At 34.6% G+C, this 20,210-nt stretch overlaps 1 protein-coding gene across 2 annotated transcripts in view; it reads right to left on the reverse strand.

The window, feature by feature from the left end:
* The window catches only part of LOC149786989 (uncharacterized), a 57,842-nt gene that overhangs the window by 9,906 nt on the left and 27,726 nt on the right, over positions 1 to 20,210 (reverse strand). For both annotated transcript variants that reach the window (XM_089977545.1, XM_089977546.1), the window contains exons 9-13: positions 17,020 to 17,271; positions 14,271 to 14,392; positions 12,442 to 12,653; positions 5,707 to 5,828; positions 1,593 to 2,051 (exon numbers count right to left, since the gene is read on the reverse strand). In XM_089977545.1, coding sequence (XP_089833671.1) covers positions 1,593 to 2,051; positions 5,707 to 5,828; positions 12,442 to 12,653; positions 14,271 to 14,392; positions 17,020 to 17,271 — 1,167 coding nt within the window. The remainder of the gene's footprint in view (positions 1 to 1,592; positions 2,052 to 5,706; positions 5,829 to 12,441; positions 12,654 to 14,270; positions 14,393 to 17,019; positions 17,272 to 20,210) is intronic.

A 20,210-nucleotide genomic window follows, 5' to 3' on the forward strand; every position in this document is an offset into this window, starting at 1 on the left:
GGAAAAGTGTATGTTTTTGTTACAGAAACGACACCTTTCTATTTTCACTAACACTAGCGTTTAAGCTATATTATGGCTTTATTCAAATTTTGGAAATGATAACGGAGAAATTTGCAAATTTAAAGTTGACTAGAATATCATGAATACAAGCAACATAAGATATGTTTACAAATGGAATTAAATGGCAACATTTTAGTAAAGAACGTCGCCCTTGGGAAAATAAACTCCTAATTGATATGGTCAACAACACTGACTGACAACGTAAAACAATTAGAAACTATTGTGTGGTTAGGAATCACCTGGCAGTTGTCTGTGGTAATCAGGTGTACATTTAATATCTGACTTAGGATGCGGAAAATAGAAAGAGATGAGAGCAGGCACTGAGATCTGGTTACATTCAAATAATCACGACTATCAGGAGAGGAATGACTGTATATCATGTTGAAACATGAACACGTATGTCCTTTTGAAAACAATAATAGCGTTTAAACATTCCAGAAACAAATTTGATTTATAAATGAGTTGGCAATAATGCAATTTATTTTATATTTGGCAACACTGAATTATACAAAGCAATTTGATACTAAAACTGTGCTATTTGGAATTTTCTGTAATAGCTCCAAATAATTTAATTCAATACGTTTCATTGATAATTGGTACAAAGCTGAAACGACTTGAACATTCAGGAACATATAAAAGTCATCTGTAAATATAGACAAAAAAATTGTACATTTTTAATGCAAGACTTTGTTCTAATTTTTATTGTGATCATACAATAATCCTAACCCTAAAATAAGGGTTAATAAGGTAATAGTCCACTATGAATCATAAGCCGATAAACTGATTGACTCCAGATTAACAATAGCTTAAGTCATCATGATGCCACGTCATTACGTTAATATGCATACATCTCCCTCACTCTCAAATTCATTTGAGATTCTGCTCTAATTAGGTCATATTGCAAGCAGTATGTAGAGTATGTATTGCAAAATTTTTATATTGCAAGTTCAATCAAAATAGGATCAGAAGTACGACTTCCAAAGCGGTATGAAGCTCAATCTCGTTTTGACTCATGATACCCTAATTGGTATACGCCGATCTCACTCATTCTCAAATTAAACAAAGCTCTGGGTGATACAAGCCTGCTTATCAAGAAAAACCAAAACTGGATCAGATATACGACCTCCTGCGTGTTATGAAACTCAGCCAATCAGATGCAGTTATCAAACTGATCCAACAGCTTGATGATTGAACATATTTTCCACTTTCTGATTAACATGGATACAAACTGTGGCCTAAATACTAGTGACAAGCAATGGATCATTGAAGGAATTTCAATAGATGTAGGGCAATAACATATCACTTGGCCTTAATGGCCTTCATGCAAAAACCATAAGCTGACTAAACACAGGCTTACATGATTATCAAATACACCCACACATTACTTTGATAAAATAAATACTGCACATACCTCTATCTACATATTCCTTTGATTAAATACGGTATATGCATTAGATGAATAATAATTCCCCTCCATTTAGTAACGTTGTTAATAATGTTTCCCTCCATTAATCATTTTGATAAAAACTCACATCATCTGAAAGCCACATTTGAAATGGTACACGCAGCTCAAACTGTAAATTCTGGCCCAGATAAGAGGTAATCTTGGAGAGATTCAGAGTAATAAACCTTCTAACTCTGCTGCAGAGCTTTGCATCGGGTGTCTTCACTTCGTCGATCGCCATCCTTGTAATTCTTGCAAATACAACATGGTTCTTAAAGTGCAATGTCAGTCTGTGGAAAAGATCTAAGTCAAAAACACAGCAACAACAGAAAATGAGATTTTCCGATGTCTCCTTCTTCTTGGCAACTGGCCAGCGAGCTACACAGGCTGCAAGAAGCCTGTGGAATATAGGAGTTGGCAAAAACTTCCCTGTAAAGACGACGCGCAGGGCTGGTGTGCTCACCATTCGGGTATCTTGTTCAGTTGAGATAACATCTCTTGGAGATTCTTGACGAAGTATACAAGGGACAAGGAAGGTCTTCTCTACCTATAATGATTAAGGTATTATATTATGACATGATTATTTGTATGTAGTTTGATAACATTCTATTCAGTCTAGTATTTGCAGAATAGGTTCAAGGTGCTATTTGTGAGAATGTCAGCCGATTTTAAGGATGGGAAAGCATGATTTGTACGGTTGTGCAGTCACGAATGAATTCAATGATACGATGCTTTCTGTCTTACATTAGCAAAATGCTATTGAGTTCCCAACTTGAAGAACAATTTGAAAAACGTTTATATTGTTAGCAACAATTGGCAAATTTGATGGTAGTTTTAGACTTGGTCAAGTTGTATTCAGGTGGTTTGAAAAGTGTTGTTCTTTTCTTTGCTACTATATTTAGACACAGAAGCTTTACTATTTTATTAACATAGGAATATGTGAATTTATTCTTGTAGAAACTTGAAAGATTAGATTTTGATCAAATTATGTTTAGCAGTTTTTGGGTACAGATTGTTTAAAGGATATTACTATCTGAAGAAATGAAAGTCATGATTTATGACAATTTCTACAATCTTGGACATACTTATGGCACAATGATCTGTGCATAATTTGGCTACAGTTGGTCTGTTTTTTTAGATGATGTCTCAAATATCAATTGTTCATGGATAAAATGGATGCCATTTTTTTCTGTCAAGTCAGGCCGAAATATGTGGAGTAATGTTTAGTCATTGTCTCAATATTATTTTCCTTTTTTTATAAATAGCAGTCATGTTTGATATATGACAGATTCTTTGTTCTAAACCGTCACAGCCTCTTATGGCAAAGGTTAAGTGTTGAAAATGTGTCTAATGCATTTCCAGGAAGAATGTATTAAATGCTCAATCTGCATCACTGGTATGAATTTGATGCCCATTTTACATTGATGTCGGCAATTAAATCAGTGTAGGGGCTTTCTCCATGGACGCATTCTTTGCAGTACCTATGTGTATTTTGAGAAGTGTTTACCATTTTGTTTTGTAATGGCCACCATAGCATTGCTTGAAACACATCATTGGCAAGAAGTCGAATGTCTGTCACGAAAGGTGCTTTCAGACCAATTTGATGGAATTATTGCAGTGTTTATTTATCATTTTGTCGTTTAATTTTTTTTTTCTTTATGAAAGCAGCCAAATTCTCTGGTGAATCAGCATCATTTGCACAAAAGAAAAAACTCCACCTGCCAAGCTGCTCTGTAGACAAGAGATGTATTACCACTTTACCGCAAAATATAGAAATATGTTCAAACATTTAGATCCATTAATGGTTACACAGTGGTGTTTGAGACTGCTTTATTCTCAGTTTACCCCAAACGTAAAACACTTGCATGCATATAGATCCTTTATGTCAGTGGAGTGGTGTGTGAGACTTTATAAATAGTTAACCACTAATAAAGCTCAGGTTTTTTATGCCTGCGTTGCTGTTATATATTTCTTTCATTCCGTCTGCTGAAAATATTTGTTTCCATCCTTGCTTTGTCTTGGTATCAGTTAGCTTGCATTAAAAATTATGTCGATTTAATGATTTGTATTCTGCTAAACAATGGGGAGTTTCATACTTAATACATTACCTAATTCACTGTATACTACTCTATGATCTAAAACATAGTAAAATAAGGATGGATAACCAACATGTTTTCTAAGACGTAACAAATAATGTAATTCCCCAAGTTATAAAATGAATAATTGACAGAAACTTGCAGTATTATGAAATATATCCTAGATACTCATAAAAAGTTCTAAACAAGTATAAACGACTAGCGTTCCGAGTGAATTGAACATCTTCAAATGGGACGATATGCCAACAGTCTTCATTTATCTCATTATCATTGTTCAGATTACCTTTGAATAATTCCATAATAATCCCATAATATTTTAGTCCAGGGCCAATGTGCACTTTGCAATCGCAATGAATAATCCAAACAAATATTTCCTCCCAAATTATCTGCAAACACAACCTTAAGCATGTCTGCTGACATATTAAAATCAGAATATAGGAAATATGAATCAACTAATTGTCCAACTCGATCACCTTATATACACCCATTCAGCTCTGGATCATAATACTGTCTTACTCTACAGCCGAATTGTATCACATCACTACATAAACAACTCGACTGAGTCAATAAATGTGAAATCTTCCGAAACTTGTAAACAGGTTCATTATTAAAGACTTGTCAACAACTTTGTATTGCTCCTATGCAATCAAATGGCATGAACCAAAAGTAAAAGACGAAATATGGATATGCATAACACCTCATCTCATAAATAAAAATGTTTGATGCAAAATGTCGTTCTTTTATGCATGAGATCTACAAATGATAGTATAATTCAAAATTGCACAGGAAGGTGCCTTGCTAATGATACAAAATCCATACAGAATAAAGCAAAATAGCACTTCTATGCGCGTGAAAGTGCATCTGCCATCAGCGTATCTTTTCGCTGGATGTGCCTAATATCACAGTTGTATCCTAGCAACATCAAAGTCAATCTCAACAATCTCTGAGTTTTATTTTTTATTTGTTGGTGAAAGTAATGGGGATGATATCAATTAATTCAATAAGGGGAGAATAAGCTGGATAACATAGACCTCGAAGAGTTGCTTCCCAATATTAAAGCCAAGCATTCGTTCTGGATAACGGAATAATTCCTCTAGCACATGTTCATTGTTTAGAGAAATATCACACCTGAGGATCAACATCAATTTCTTCCCCTTGAATTAATGCGCCACAATCACTATATTGCTTCCATCAACATATTTTAAATGGTTGGTTGAAATCTGGAACTCAAAGAACAGGTGCACTTTAAAGTAAGGTCTTTAACTTACCGAAAGCCTCTTGACATCTGTCAGAATGGGTCTGTGTTTGCTGGACGTGTTACGGAGAAGCTATCAAACATTATCAGGGACGATAACCACTTTGGTTAATTATTTATTTCAAGGTTTAGAATTTTAATTATGTTCTTTATATGTCTTGACTGGCATTTCAATATCATGTCCAGAGAAGCTTAATATATAAAGTTGTTTTTTGGGAGGAGGGTTTCAACACCATTTTTCAGCGCAAGATTGGGTATAAATGGCACTCAGTATAACTGGTGAAGCTTCTGGCATACCTACACTGGCCAAGGCAGTGACTCGAACCAATGCAGACAGAAGTGAAATGGCAGTGATCAGTAAGGGTGAGGGCTTTAGACACTTGGCCAACTGTGGCTTCGTAATATAGGAGTCTTATTATTAGAAACTTTGCTGTTCTTAGTCACAGACTATAACCTAAAAGTGACTTATTATAAGAAATAGGTCAAGTTTGCGGGCTTTTACAGCAAGATGTTGCATCTTTCAAGACATATATGCACAAGATATTCAAATTCAAAATAGTTCAAAGATCTCACCTAACCCTAACAATGCAGGCTTTTTTTATAAATTGTACTTAAAATTCAATATGTTTAACTTACATATCTGTATAATCTGGACATGGCCAAGTGTACAAAAGAGAGAAGCAACACAGATTTACTATATTATTTTAAATCTACTACACATACTTACACAACTGTAGTGTTTCTTTGTTCAAATATGTATGTTTATATCAAATATTAGAGTCTCTGACATCAGTTAAATTTTAAAAACGACACAATAGCACAAAAATTCGTGAATATTTATTCAAACTGACCTTCTCTCCAAACTCACTGAATGATCTTTTCTTGGCAATGATCTCTAACTGTTCCATTACCAGCAATATGTGATCTTTGTGGGCATGTAAATCTGGATTTTTCTCCTTTGTCCAAGCATCATCTGAGACGACAATTAAATTGAATTTAGGTCCGGAGGCAAAGGTCTGGCACAGAATAGGAAATGTGATGCTTTTGGAACTGTATTATCTTAAGGAGCTGTAGACATATTTAGTATCATAGATTTGAAAGTACCGTTCTTTCTCTTTGGAAGTACCGTTCTTTCTCTTAATTTCATTATATATATAAATGTTTCAACAAGCCCTTCAAACGAACACAAATGAAACAAAATCAACAAATATTTTTATTAATCTGATTGTCTAAGTTAGCTTTGATACTGACACAAACGACATATTTATATTGTTATGTCTGAGTCATGTTGGCATTTCCAAAGAGACTATAGACAGTTTAGACACGCCACCAGTGGTAAGATACACACACACAAACACACATACACACACACACACACACACACAAACACACACACACGCACAGAGATATATATGACTTCATTTTCTGTAATTTTTAATTGCACGCAGAATCAGTCTTACTGATGAGTTCTGTATTGGAATTATTTATAATATAATTTTCTGGAAATACAAAGTGCTCGTCTATAATGTTCATTGAATGCTATATTAATTTTGGATTAGAGTTATTTCATATAAAAAAACATATTAAGGCTGTTCCAGTAAAATATTTATCCCCCCACCACCGGGACGGCACATCAAAAAAACTTCTGTAGGAGGTTGTGGTTCAAACTATTTTGATTATGACAGTGGAAGGTTGGTTAGGAAAATCACTTATGTTGTGGGTTGTGTTAACAAAATGAGAAATTGCTGGTGGGGTAGTCAGAAAAAAACGAATATATATTGAAAATCGCATCTAGCCCCCTCCTTACGGTCTAACATGAATAAAACATTGGGTCAGAAAATGATGCCAGTACACGCGAGTGCACGTAATTTGTACGAATTCGCATACTTTTAAAGCAGTGATACGCGTTAAGCAAATTACGTCAACCTCGCGGATATAAAAAATGTGCTTTGCGAAGTATACAATTTTTTATTAAACTTTTAACTTTAAAAGTGCATTTCGCAACGTAATTCGCGCTGCCGCAGCTCTCTCACAACGCTTGATGCGACATCCAGATCTCTGGATACTTCGGTTCGACATGAATAGCTGTTAAACTAAATTGGATTGCTTCATTGGGCCCTGGAACAAGCATTTTATGGTAGTTTAAGCCTCACTATCATCATGGAAGTTTTACAAATGCGCGTTTCGAATAAGGGCCACACAAGAAACCAAAAAGGTTGAATGACAATTATAGTTTGTCCTCAGACGATGTTTTCAGTCGGCAAATACTGGCTGGTGATAGCTATGATGACAATGAATTTCATGTATATCAGTCTGTTGGACATTGGGAAAATGTCACTGGAAATACCAGTGTATGATTTTGAGCCCAAAATTGATGTTGAGTGCGCGTCCGATGTACGTGTTGGATGGACAATATGCCGGTAATATTTATTCAAGATACCCATGTCTGAACAAGCAGATTATGGGAATGTTGGACTTAAACCCCTAATAGATCATTATGGAAGAGAAAATTCTGGCATAAGAGGCAGCAAAGCAATGATTCAAGGAAGTGAATCGTTGGCAAGGTTCATGATAGTGAAAACTGACAGAGGTCTCGGAAACGCTTATAATCACGCGTATTTGGACGCCAATTCTTTTATCTAGGTGGGCGGTAAAATTCAAAGACTTGCCAGTCCTCATTCAGTCACCTGCATAGTTGTAAAATGCGTTGATAAGTTAGCTGTGCTGATATTTACAATGACAGAATTTAGTGGCTGAAAGCCCCCCCCCCCCCAGTCGTTACCATTATAAGAGTACATCGTAAGAACATGCTGCAATAGCTAAGTGGCAAGATCAAAGGCTTTGACTGGCAGCTGGGTGGGAAAATCTTCTGATAATTACAGTGCTTGAATTCAGAAGCAGAAAGACCCAGAGATGTACATGTGGTCATTTATAGTAGTACATCAAATAAACAACTTTAGCTCTCATTATTTTGTTCATTTCCGAGTGTAACGGATTAAGCAGTGTACGTGACCTCGGAATCATGACATGTAGAGACTTGGACTTGAATGAGTATTTTGGGGTTCGACAGCAAACTGACAAAGATTGTAGTGAGATTCAGGAGAATGCTAAAGTTGCTAGAACTGATAGTTTGGATGGGACAGTAGTCAAGTGTAAGAAAGTGTGTGATGCCTAGCTTAGTGCTTTGAATAAGACCTTGCTTGGATCAAAAATATTCAGACTCATTCTGATGGACAAACAAGAGCTATGTCAGTGTTATACTGAATGTTGAAATTAAACTCTGGCAACCAGTAGTTCTTATAATTTGCATAGTTTTCTGGGAGGGGAATGCAACGTTTGCTGGTGAGACTCATATTTTTACCAACACGGGAGCCATGGACTCTTAGTTTTAAAATCCTAACGGGACCTTTGGTTCAAAACTTTTCTTTTTGGAACAGAGATATCTAAGAGACAATACCCATGGGGCCATACATGTGAGATGTTGACAATTGCACAACCATAAAGAACAGTAACTTGTTCAAGCTTGTTATGTATATGCCTTTGAGACAGCAGTCTATAACAGGAGTTCACAGCACAGAATAATATTCATACAAAGAGGAGGAGGATCATATTAAATTCAGAAACAATTAACAGATTAATGCTCATAGGGAACATCAAAGAATCCCCATACAACATAATTAAGTGTGTGTAGATTTCTAGTGGCAGAACCACTATAGCAACAAAAGAATAATGAAACAAACTTTTATATCATGCAGATGTATGACCAAATTAAGTACATGCTCTCTGTGTGCAAAAATTAAATGACATTAAACATAAGAGGCTGACTGATCTGTGTAAACTCAAAGCAAGATGGATAAAATTTGTTTATAGACGACTGGGAATTCAACACTAAAATCAGGTATGTTTGTGTTTTAAAAAGGTGGTCTGAACTTAAGTGTCATAACATAAATAGTTAATCATGACATTTTCTAAATATATGAATCATTCACTCACAAATGAGTAATACTATCATGGCCGTCCAGCAAACTGTAAATAAAACATTTTATGTGAATTTGTAAATTTGAAAGGAGAAAATGTCTTCATATCTTCATAATTCCGTTAGTATCGAGTATTTTATATCCTGATTTTGTAGATGTTACAAACGTGATGAATTCCAGCTGCATCTCGCTTTTTATCAATTACTTGTAATATTTTAGTCTGTGAGGAGGAAACCTAATCAATCGCTATGAAACAAAGATTAAAATCAGTCTGAAACCATTCACTCATACAACAAGTTGGAATTACTCTACGCTTTCCATTACAGCCATTTTATTGATATTATTTTAATTATCTCGGAATGATCTATGCTTGTGGCGAAGAAAGAATTAATACTAGGGGTACTGATTGTTAAAAAAGGCCCAAATGTTATTCTGGGAAAATACAGATATTACAGAACTTATTAAGCTACATGTGAACCTTCCATCACATTTCGAAATAACTTAAAACTTCCCAAACTTACTTGGTCATTCTAGGATTATAGTGACTTGCCCCAACTTATCCATGGCTGTCCCATCCCGATATCACCTGGCTTTGTCCTGATATTGGTGCAAATCACAGAATGACTGAATCAAAATCCAGCGATATCATGGGTTATCCAGCTTTATTCCAGAGAAAAGCGTTCAGGATCCAGTACCCAATGACTCTCATATAAGCAAAATATTTAAGTACTTATTAACGGCACAATGACCAGAGGCAACAGTTCAAGGATTGCATGCATTGAAAAGAACTACCCCAAGTAACCATGACATAAAATATTGTTACATGCCACTAGGGTGTTGCCAAGGGAAGATTCTTAGACTTTTAATATTCCTATCAACCATCCAATCTGATTTCTAAGAAGCTGTTATTGTTCTATTTTGTAATGTACTTGTGATAATAAATAGCATTTCATAAATATGATGTTGTACGCCCTAACATTTGAGTGTATTTTCATTTCTCAGTTTTCATTTGCAAATCTAACAAGTATACCTTCTGATGAAGGCATTCTAGGCAATCTAACATTTCATTCTAAACAGTAACACTAGAATATATCGGCCTTTCACTGTTTGTGACATCTGCGCTTTTCTGTGACATGGAATAATGTTAGTGCATTGAGGTCCAGTGAAATGCAAGACCTTTTTAAAGACCCCTCCACTTTACATCGCAGCTAGTACCATCACCAGGTTACAACGCAAATAGTCAGTTATAATGACCAAGGTCATTGCATACCAATCCCATAAATATCGCTTCCTGCTAGTTCATTTGTGATTGTTTCCTAAAACTGTCATAATGAATCACATTAGTCTTAACAGCCATTAACAATTATACAATATTGTAAACGAATAGGCAGAACTTTAACATAAAGAAATGTATCATTCTATTAACGATGCTGTCAAATAAGTATCCATTACTCTTCATACCAACAGTTGATTATTGATCATTAATTAATGATCATATTTAAACTGGGTTAGAACAGATTTTGTATGAGCTCTTATGTAAGTCTAAATTAATGGTTTATTTTCTGCTGACTTACTTATCTTTGATGTATAATTTCTAAAAATTAATTACAGAGCCTTATCAAACTGAAAATGAAAAACAACAATTGAAGATGCGATATAACACTAAGCACTTTAAAATATCATTTAAGGTTTCTTGGTTGTTACATCAATTGAACAAAAAGTGCTTAATCCAACTGAAACTCTCACTTTCTTTAGCATTTAATTCACATTCTATCTTTATTTGTATTTCAATTACTTTTAGAAATATTCGCTGCCAACGAAGAAGTTGGCAATAGTCGCAGGTTTAAAGAGGGTGAACAAGCAGCAACAATAATCTTTTACTGGTAAGGTCTGATTGATTGTCATATCACTATTTAACAATGGCTTGCAAAATATCAGGTTATTGCTGAATTTCATGTCCACATTGATTCAAGTCTTAATTCCCCACTTACATGGGTATATGCATATCTCTGCACAGCGGGTTCATGTTATCAATGTGGTGACAAGGTATGAAATCAATAGGTGAAACCGCCAGACCCAAGCTACCCACCACTCCTAACATTTTGTCATGAAAATACCGGTTCAGTTGGTACTGCAATCACATTATGGTTTAACATAGTATGTTCTCAACCATTTCATTCAGAAGTCTTACATATCTACCCATCCCATTATAGTGTGGCCGATTTTAAAGGCGTGTCTAAATTCAGAGAGTGTGATATATCAGATATTACGAACACCATCTGAATGTATCCTTAGCTTCGTGCCAAAAAGAGGCTTATACATTTTCACAAAGGATAATATATCTCAATAATAATTAAGTCACAATGACTTGTTTTTGGTATGAATGGTATCCTTTAATTAAGATGTAGCTTCCCTAAGCGTAGATGAAACAGGGCAAAACATATATATGATGTATCATACTGATAGTGGTCAATACAAAATATACTCGTGCATGAAGCGTAGGTAACACATGCTTAGTGTTTCTATGATTAAGGTACAGTAAAGGAAATGCACCAACATAAGTCCAAGATGTAGAGAAATTAATACACTTGTAGATGAAATTCTTGAGCTGCCATTAGTAAGATGCATCCACATGTGAATATTCATTAGTGAGGGTGAAACAGCATGCTATACTTTTGAGATATAACAAAAAAGAAACGTTCATTAGGCACTCAAGCACCAAAATACGGTTATGTTATTGATTATCTTTTGCTCAGATGCATCTGCATAATAATCGGTGTAGCGTTGGCAAATTATGATTAAGAGGTGAAAATATAAGGCGCCGGTAAATTCAAATCAGGTCACAATAAGCACATTTTGACATGGAGCTTTTTGTTTGTGAAACATATCCGCATACCAATTGTACCGAGCAAAGTGTAAAATTTAGTTCGAAATCATATGGATGTAATGAACAAATTAAAAAAATGACACAGTTTCATTCAAGAGTGTAATTATGTCATAGTGACTCAGTTTTAAAATGATTCGAAACCACCACTATACCAGTAGATAATGAAATAGGGATTGAGATGTGAAGTGTGCATTTTGAGCAAGTGATGAACGGACTATTAGATTATGAGTGTTTAAATAACAGACAAATGAAACAAAATGAACAGGAAGAAAATGTTACATTCTGTCCCAACTCTATTGGCACTGGGTTTAAAAGAAGATACATGTTCTTCAAACAGGCGACTAAACATAAGAAATATACAAACCGACATGCTCTATAGTAATAAGTATTTTCCTTGTTAAGTTATAGTAGTTACCTGTGTCTCCACTGTCAGTGGGACTGACTCAGTACCATTGTCTGTTTTATTGATGCAGTATTATTGACGATATTGAGGGTACAACAAGCAAACAACTAACATTAAAGCATTTCAAGATTGCAAATTAAACAACAAAGATCATATTTTATTACAACCCAGCCCTTTTGTTAAGTTGAAGTCACATGCCTCTTTTCCTTTGTGTAGGTTTTCGAAATATGGTCCAAGATTTTGTACAATGCTTCGTTGATGAGTGATTAACGGAGAAATATTATTTCAAAAAGTCACGAAAAAGAGAAAATGTACAAACCAACAACTTCTAAAGTAAGGATTCCCTTCTCCTTGAAGTCAGACCATCGTTGTGTGGCAGCACTGTCAGCATCGCTGTCAGACAGGCTGGTTGTCTGATATCCATCGTCAGCAGGTCTTTCTGGTAGGCTAGGATGAGCATTGATGAGTAACTTCAGAGCATCAATCAACAATGTTGGTTCCAACACAATATTCTCTCTCAATATTTCAATGCTGAAAAGCAGTAATATTTCAAAGGACATGGGATTATATAATGACTAGTATGTTTTATAATGCCTGCGCCACCTATCTGGTCATCATTTTGGCCTTTTAATCTTCAGAACTGTTAGCCTCCCTCTACATTTTAGAACAATTAACAAACTATTCAACATTTAGTATTTTTTTTGACTAATCGTAAAATTAAAACTATTATAATGTTTCAATAGTTAGAAATATAAATAATTTGTATAGGCGCAATTGTCGACACATTGTGGATACAAGACTGTGCTACAAGCTCACTTTGTCTTATAGCCAGGTGAGCCAGAAGTATCCAAAATTATGACTTTAAAGGATACGAAACGCGAATAATGCGGTATACTACGGAAGAATCATATCATCAGTTATATCTCCTGAGCCATTCCAACTAATCTTTATGTCTGTATTGCATATCAGTTAGATTCAAAAGAGTGCAATTCTCATCATGAGCTGCTTTACATTGAAAATTCAATCAGCCTAATTATCCCACATCTACAGAGACCATATTACAGCAGCCAGGACTGCATTAGACATATATGCATGATTTAACCATATTGCATCAGGCTATCATCACACTCAGAGTATTTCAGCATTCATTAAACATTCAATTATTTCTGGGGCAAATACTGATGTCGTCAGCATAAAAAAAGTATAAAATATAAATTTGGAAAATTTTAAACAAAACAGAATTCATCAATTTTAACGAACCACACGTTACAAGTTACTATAATTTTCAGTTTTCAACAAAATTGAATGGTACTTTAAACACGCAACTGCACCTATGATATGCAGGCACAAATGTAAGAAGGAATACCTTCAAGAGAATTTTGTGACATGATTTGCACGTTATCGTATTTATTGTGAATATGTATTCCACTTTAGTCAATACCATTGCCATCATTGTCAGACAAGTTAGTTCCTGGTCGTGATCATTGTGCTTATAAATGCCACGTTAGAGAATTCGTTTGCCATCTTATTAATATGTCAAAAATAAGGCTGTCTAATAGGCCTGATACACCCAGTGATGATGTCATGGTCTATTTTCCACACTTACGAATGTATAATAGGTCTGACACACCCTGAGTTGTTGTGATGTTTTATCGTCAAGACGTGAAGGTGTCTAATGGGCCTGATGAACCCTGCGAAGTAATGTTCCATCTTCCAGATTTGAAGGTGGCTAGTAGGCCAAATGCACCCGGTGATGATGAAATGATGTTCCATCGTCCAGAGTCCAGAGTTGAGGGTGTCTAGTGGACCTAATACGACCTCCTGTATATACTAATGTGTGACTAATATAGGCAAACTTCTTGTTTTGGATTGCACTGTGTGATGATATGTTGTTGAAGCTGATGACATTTTCATTTTCAAAAGAGTGTGGTTTATAAAAACAAAATTCAGAAGTATTTTCTTCTTGCTTTCTTTTACACCCAAGTTTTTCCTGTCATTATATAGCCAGGAACATTGGAGATGTGTCATTATCCAATTTGCTGAAGTTTACATTCGTGCTGGTATAAAATTACAATATAACGTTAGAAACAATGACACTATGCATTCATAATCAAAGAATGTTACCATCTTTAAAGATTCTAATCTCACCTGAAGTAGATTATTGTGCCTGTTTCATGCAGAAATCTAAGAAACAGGTCCAGTTCTTCACTGTTTTCAATTCGTATTTTGCCTTCCTTGTTTATATTTTCCACATCTATGCGAGACATTACCTGCAATTGAAAAGATGACAATGATTAAGTTTGATTGGATTGGATTCCAACTTTTATGAAAAGCCTTTTGTGTTCACTCTTAGTATGTTATATAATGAACATGTATCCAGATATAAGCATTCTAAGTTGGTATAGCCAATATTCAAGTGAGTTTGCTACCCAACGTTGTATATCATGCATCTTGGTTGTGTTTGGTACATGATACATTGATGGCCTTGTCAATATCCAAGATAACTTATACATAGGCTGAACCACATTATTCATGTGTCATGCGACATGTTTCCGTCAATATCTCGATGTATGCGCTAGAGGTTAGACTGATAACATTTCCAATAACCTAATGAGCTCATGCTTTTGGCTTGATCCACATTGTCATGAGTAGTACATACTACATCTACCAACAAGTACACCTGTATATAACAGACTGCACTAATCAAATTATGAAACTTATTATGCTGGTCTAAGTTACTAAAACCATAATAATTTCCATAATAATGAAATCATAATTGGTTTGACTAGGTAACTCTAAAGACTGTCTCAAAACTGTTAATTTCTGCACAGGCACAAATGGAATGCCTTCTAATGGAACGAATGGAAGTGTTGATTTTTCAGAATTGTATGATTAAAGATGTAAATAAGATAAGAATGGCTCAGTAATATAACCATGGCCAAATTATCAAGATAGACCTTTCTCTACCCGCAATACAAATATGATATATCTGGCAATTCCTATCTGTGAAAGATGATCAACGAAATGGATTTAAAGTCCTGTCAAATATTGCTGTTGCTACCGAGTTTACACCAATATACATTCATATATATACCCAATTCTTAAATTATTTCAAAGGCATTTCCATTTAGCAATCATAGGCTCGATGCTAGACATGGAATTCTTGTTTTATGAGTAAGATCCACAAAGGAATTGATATTGTAATTGCTGAAACCAATTTCCATGAGTTCAAAATAAGGACATATCTTTCTTTTAATTGCTAGTGGTAAAATTGCACCTACCATAAGATTTTAAAATTAGCTACCAGGATTGACACAAGTTTCAGTTAGAGCCTTATATATATATATATATATATATATATATATATATATATATATGTGTGTGTGTGTGTGTGTGTGTGTGTGTGTGTGTGTGTGTGTATTTTATACCATCCATTAAAGAACAAAACGACCAAAATATTTAAATCTATCTGGCATGGTAGAACCAATGAACTCGCGCGATTTTAATGTATGTCCCTTATTGAGCTACAGAAGGCGTTTGGTGAAAATCAAACGTTATGGTGACGAATCTTCTGGAAAAAATAGTGATAGTATATTTCCACAATGAAGATGAGACTGATTCACGCTTATTTTGGATCATCCACGCCCGATAACAGGTTTCCAGGATGATTAAACGACTTACCATTTTAAAGATATTTAAGATGTTTTGCCGTATTTGAATTCAGATCAGAACCAATTTTGTTTAAGACTGACAAAACACCATACGAGATCTTCTGGTTAAAACCACATGTCGAACTGACATTTCATCTACGAGGAGAGGCGACTAGATTTTCAAGAATGCCACAGTGCTAGCTGGTCGCCACTTTGGCCTTCCGGTACTTACCATTTATGTGTAGGAGCAAATAGATAACCTACGAAGTCTTTCAGTTGATATGACTATTCTTTCAGGAAGTGCCCAGTTGATGTAACTCTTGTTCAGTATAAAAAAAATGAGCATAATATGAATTCCATTGACAGTTTTCTCAGGCATACTTCACTTGGGGGTAAATACTAGCAACGAACTATAATAAATTGTTTATATTTATTCGCTGATACACAGCCACAATTTGGTCATAAACTTAAGCTTTGTGCTGCATACATTTCAGAAATATTAAGCTATGGGATATCAATTTATCTATCTATTGTTATGTATATCTATACATTTTGTAATTTGTAATCGAGTCTGTATTGCAATAGTTTTTTTAGTTGGATTTCGTGGACGTGCACAACGTGTATTTTAGGTTATTAAAGAACGTAAAATTACATTAGATCTATAGAGTCTTACGTACGCCATGATAGCAACTAATATAATAATTATTAGTATATATGTGTTTGAGATTCAGCCTTTTCTCATTGGACTGCACGCTCAGGTGGTATCTCAAAAGAAATATTTTGATTCCCAGTGGATGGTTTAAATCATGCGAGTTTATCTACGATGTTGGAAATGTGCGATTTGTCACATAGTGTGTGTGTGTGTGATTTGGATTTTTAACGTAGCTTTAACAATTTTTCATTTGTAGCGTTCATAATTACATTATTACATTATTTGTTATGATTCACAAAACTTGTTGGTTTTGACTCTGTCTGCACTATATATATATATATATATATATATATATATATATATATATATATATATATATATATATATATATATATATATTCCATCATGACTAAGCACACATCACTAAAAATGATTTTAGTACGTAGGTGGTTTATTCACTCATGCATAGCCGATGCACTCGCATGGGGACCTAGTAATTAATTCTCATTTATTTAAGAAGTGAACCATTACAATTGTAGGTCTCTAGTAGCGATAAAATTTTAAAATTTGTTTTCAATTTTGTTTAAACATTTACCTTCACTCCGTCGTCCTTACGCTTCATCAGCTCATGCTCCAGAAGGATCCATCGCGCAGGTATCTCCTCCCCCCAGTATGGCTGTTCTGATGCAATTTCCACAATTTTTTTCCTCAAATCATCCAGTTTTCTGTCCACCACAGTGTTATCAATAGCAAAATCCTGATCTATCAGGTGAAACCTGTTGGGTTTGTCCTTTAGATAAGTGCGGACTTCTCTGAAGAAGTTGTTACAGATCTCTTGACAGCTGCTCTAAAACATTGATCAGACTGAGTCATCTTAATGGTTTATCAATTGTTAACTAGCTTTTTTGCTCTGCTTTCCGCCTTCCGACTATAATATACATTCAACAAGTCAATAATAATCAAACCTCTGAATCTGTCAGTAATACAAAATGACAAAAATGTTGTTTTTTTTTCAAACATGCCATTTGTCTTTAAGGTTCTGGATGTATTTTCATTCTAATCTGGATATCTAATTTAAGCGTTTGTTCTGTTTCTCCGGACAAGATATTTTATAATTAATCTTGTTGTATAAATGTACATGTTAATTTAATATAAGCTAAATGAGTCAAACACTTTGAAAATATTATTTCAGTATGAAGCGTCAGAGTACAAATAATTAATCAGCTTAAAAATATAAGTGGCCCATGTTGGCACGATATCGATCTCCTGACTAACATATTAAAACTAACTATTTCACTTCGCTGACTTGCCTAGTAATGTACGATTACAGCCAATTTTCTCTGTCACTTGAAAATACTATGCCAGTGAAATACAACATCTTCTCGATATGATTGAATAGCACATAGGTAAATCCTGCTCAGACAAAATTAACAAGATTAACTAATCAGATGCAACATAATTTCATATATATGCGTGAATTTCTCGCTCATTATTAAACTTGCCTAGATCTTGATGATATATGCATATATTTCACGATTGATTCAAATCAGATCGATATTGGATTTAAAAAATGGTTTCAAGTTTAGGCAGTCGATTGAGCAAACGTACCTAACTATTTTACATGGATTTCACATGAACGTCATTAACAAACCATAGTAAATGAATTAAAAGTTCCATTCTGATAACAAAACTAAAATTTTAACGGGGTAATAAGCTCAGTCAAGCGGAAATATGATCATAATTATGCATGGATTTTTCTCTTTATTGACCTTTGTTTGAAATCGTAAGGATACCAGACCCTAATACTAATCTGACCTCAGCCTGTGTACAAATCGATGCATGAACACGCAGATGGATTCCAGCATGTGTGTGGACTTTGAAAACATGTGATGGGCAATCGAGGGAACATGGTCATTTGAACAGAGTACACATCACCAATGTTATCAAATATAATCTATTCGTATCGCCTACGTGTTCAAATCCCCAAATTGCTGTAACATGTGTCAGATTGTAACCATTCGTATTCACTGGTCAAACATCGTTATGTTACTAAAATATATTGTCAAATTGATTTAGTGTTCATTATGGAGATGGAAGATATGGCGTTCACTGGTGTGAACAAGGCCAAAATGTGGGGACATTTAAGAAAAAGGGGCGCAGATAAGGTTACCCACTTCGTAGTTATAGACGAAATTCAGTTACTATATTGCATTACCAATATATATGATAATATCACATAATATATTACTTTCTGAATTAATTTGTTTATCATATACCTTAACGTATTGATTCTATAATGAAACTACAGCACATTCAGCTGTGGTTTACTTACTTGCTCATATTTCCTGTGCAGTAATAAACCTTAATTTTCCAGATTTCCATCCTGGAATTCATATTCACCATGCATGAGTAAACCGTTGCATATCTGAATTTATTTTGAACACTTGAGTCTACATGTTCACACCTGTCTTTTAATTTCTCTATGCAATAATATGCTACAATAAATGCTGGACTAGTTTTGCCAAATATGTATTGCCCCTTCTTTACATTTCCTAATAGCGAACATCAACCATGTCCTAAGACTTTCAATTGCTGCAGTACATTTTTGTCTGGCCAAGAAATTGAACATAGTATTCTTCATTGGCAATGGTATTTAATTAATTGCTTTTACTTCCCCATTTCAAATACAAAATAGTCGTAAGTAATCAAATTACAGAATCAAACTTATTTTTGTTATAGATTTTACGTGCATATATTCAAGAATACATGCTCATTTATACTCCCAGGGTTATCTCATTCATGCGTTCCAATAATTTAAGCTGATGAATATATGTCAATACTGTGAGAGCTATAAGCGTATGTTTTGGTAATATACGTTGCCATAAAGCGTAATATGATCATAATGTTTTTGACCTACAATAAGTACATCTAATATTAATACCATTACTGAATCGTAACTAATATTTTACATGCCACAAATAAGTATTGTGTACACTGAACAATATACCTTTAGTTTTACTACGACACCTTAGTGGATTAGAACTACAATACAAATAAAAACATAATGAAGTATTTATATTCAACACTCACTTTAACTCTTCTACATGTCTAACTTTTGCCGAATCCCGAATTATCGTGAATCAGAGGTAACTGATTTAAAGCGATACCCGTGATAATAAACTCCTAATTGCTAACTGGAGGAATTTTATATTAGGTTTCCCACTGACTCAAGTGCCTGTGTCATGAAGTCCACAAATTATGCAATAATCAAGACGATGTCCACACATTCTGCAATGAACAAGACGAGGAACTCAGTCCGATTGTTGTATTGCACAACTTTCATTTTCTACAAAACAAAACTGCAACATATTGTTGATTTTTCCTTTGTCTGATCCGACGTGTTTAACCACTTGCACAATAACAATGTGAAGCACTGACAAGATACAATTTTATACATTTGGCCGTTTACCATCTTTTGTTGTGAGAGTGGTGCTAACTATATTGAATTACCATAACTATTTTGTAGAAGCTCCTTTCTAATGAACGTCATATTTTCCCACCAAAACAATTAAATTCCTCTCTTATCAATGCTTATAGATCCGGATATATGCATGATGTTATGACCCGATAAATACAATAGCCCATCAGTAGTCTAACAACTCCTAAGATTTTAAAACTCAGTGGCAGTTATAGCACTGGATCAGCTGTCTATCACACGTGCGATGAAATCAAACTGGTATTTTGCTATCTTGTAGCTGGGATCGGAGTCTATTTTAGACTGTTTCT

Source organism: Sinohyriopsis cumingii, chromosome 12 (genome assembly GCF_028554795.1).
Source record: "Sinohyriopsis cumingii isolate HCF-2022 chromosome 12, ASM2855479v2, whole genome shotgun sequence".
Classification (NCBI taxonomy): domain Eukaryota; kingdom Metazoa; phylum Mollusca; class Bivalvia; order Unionida; family Unionidae; genus Sinohyriopsis; species Sinohyriopsis cumingii.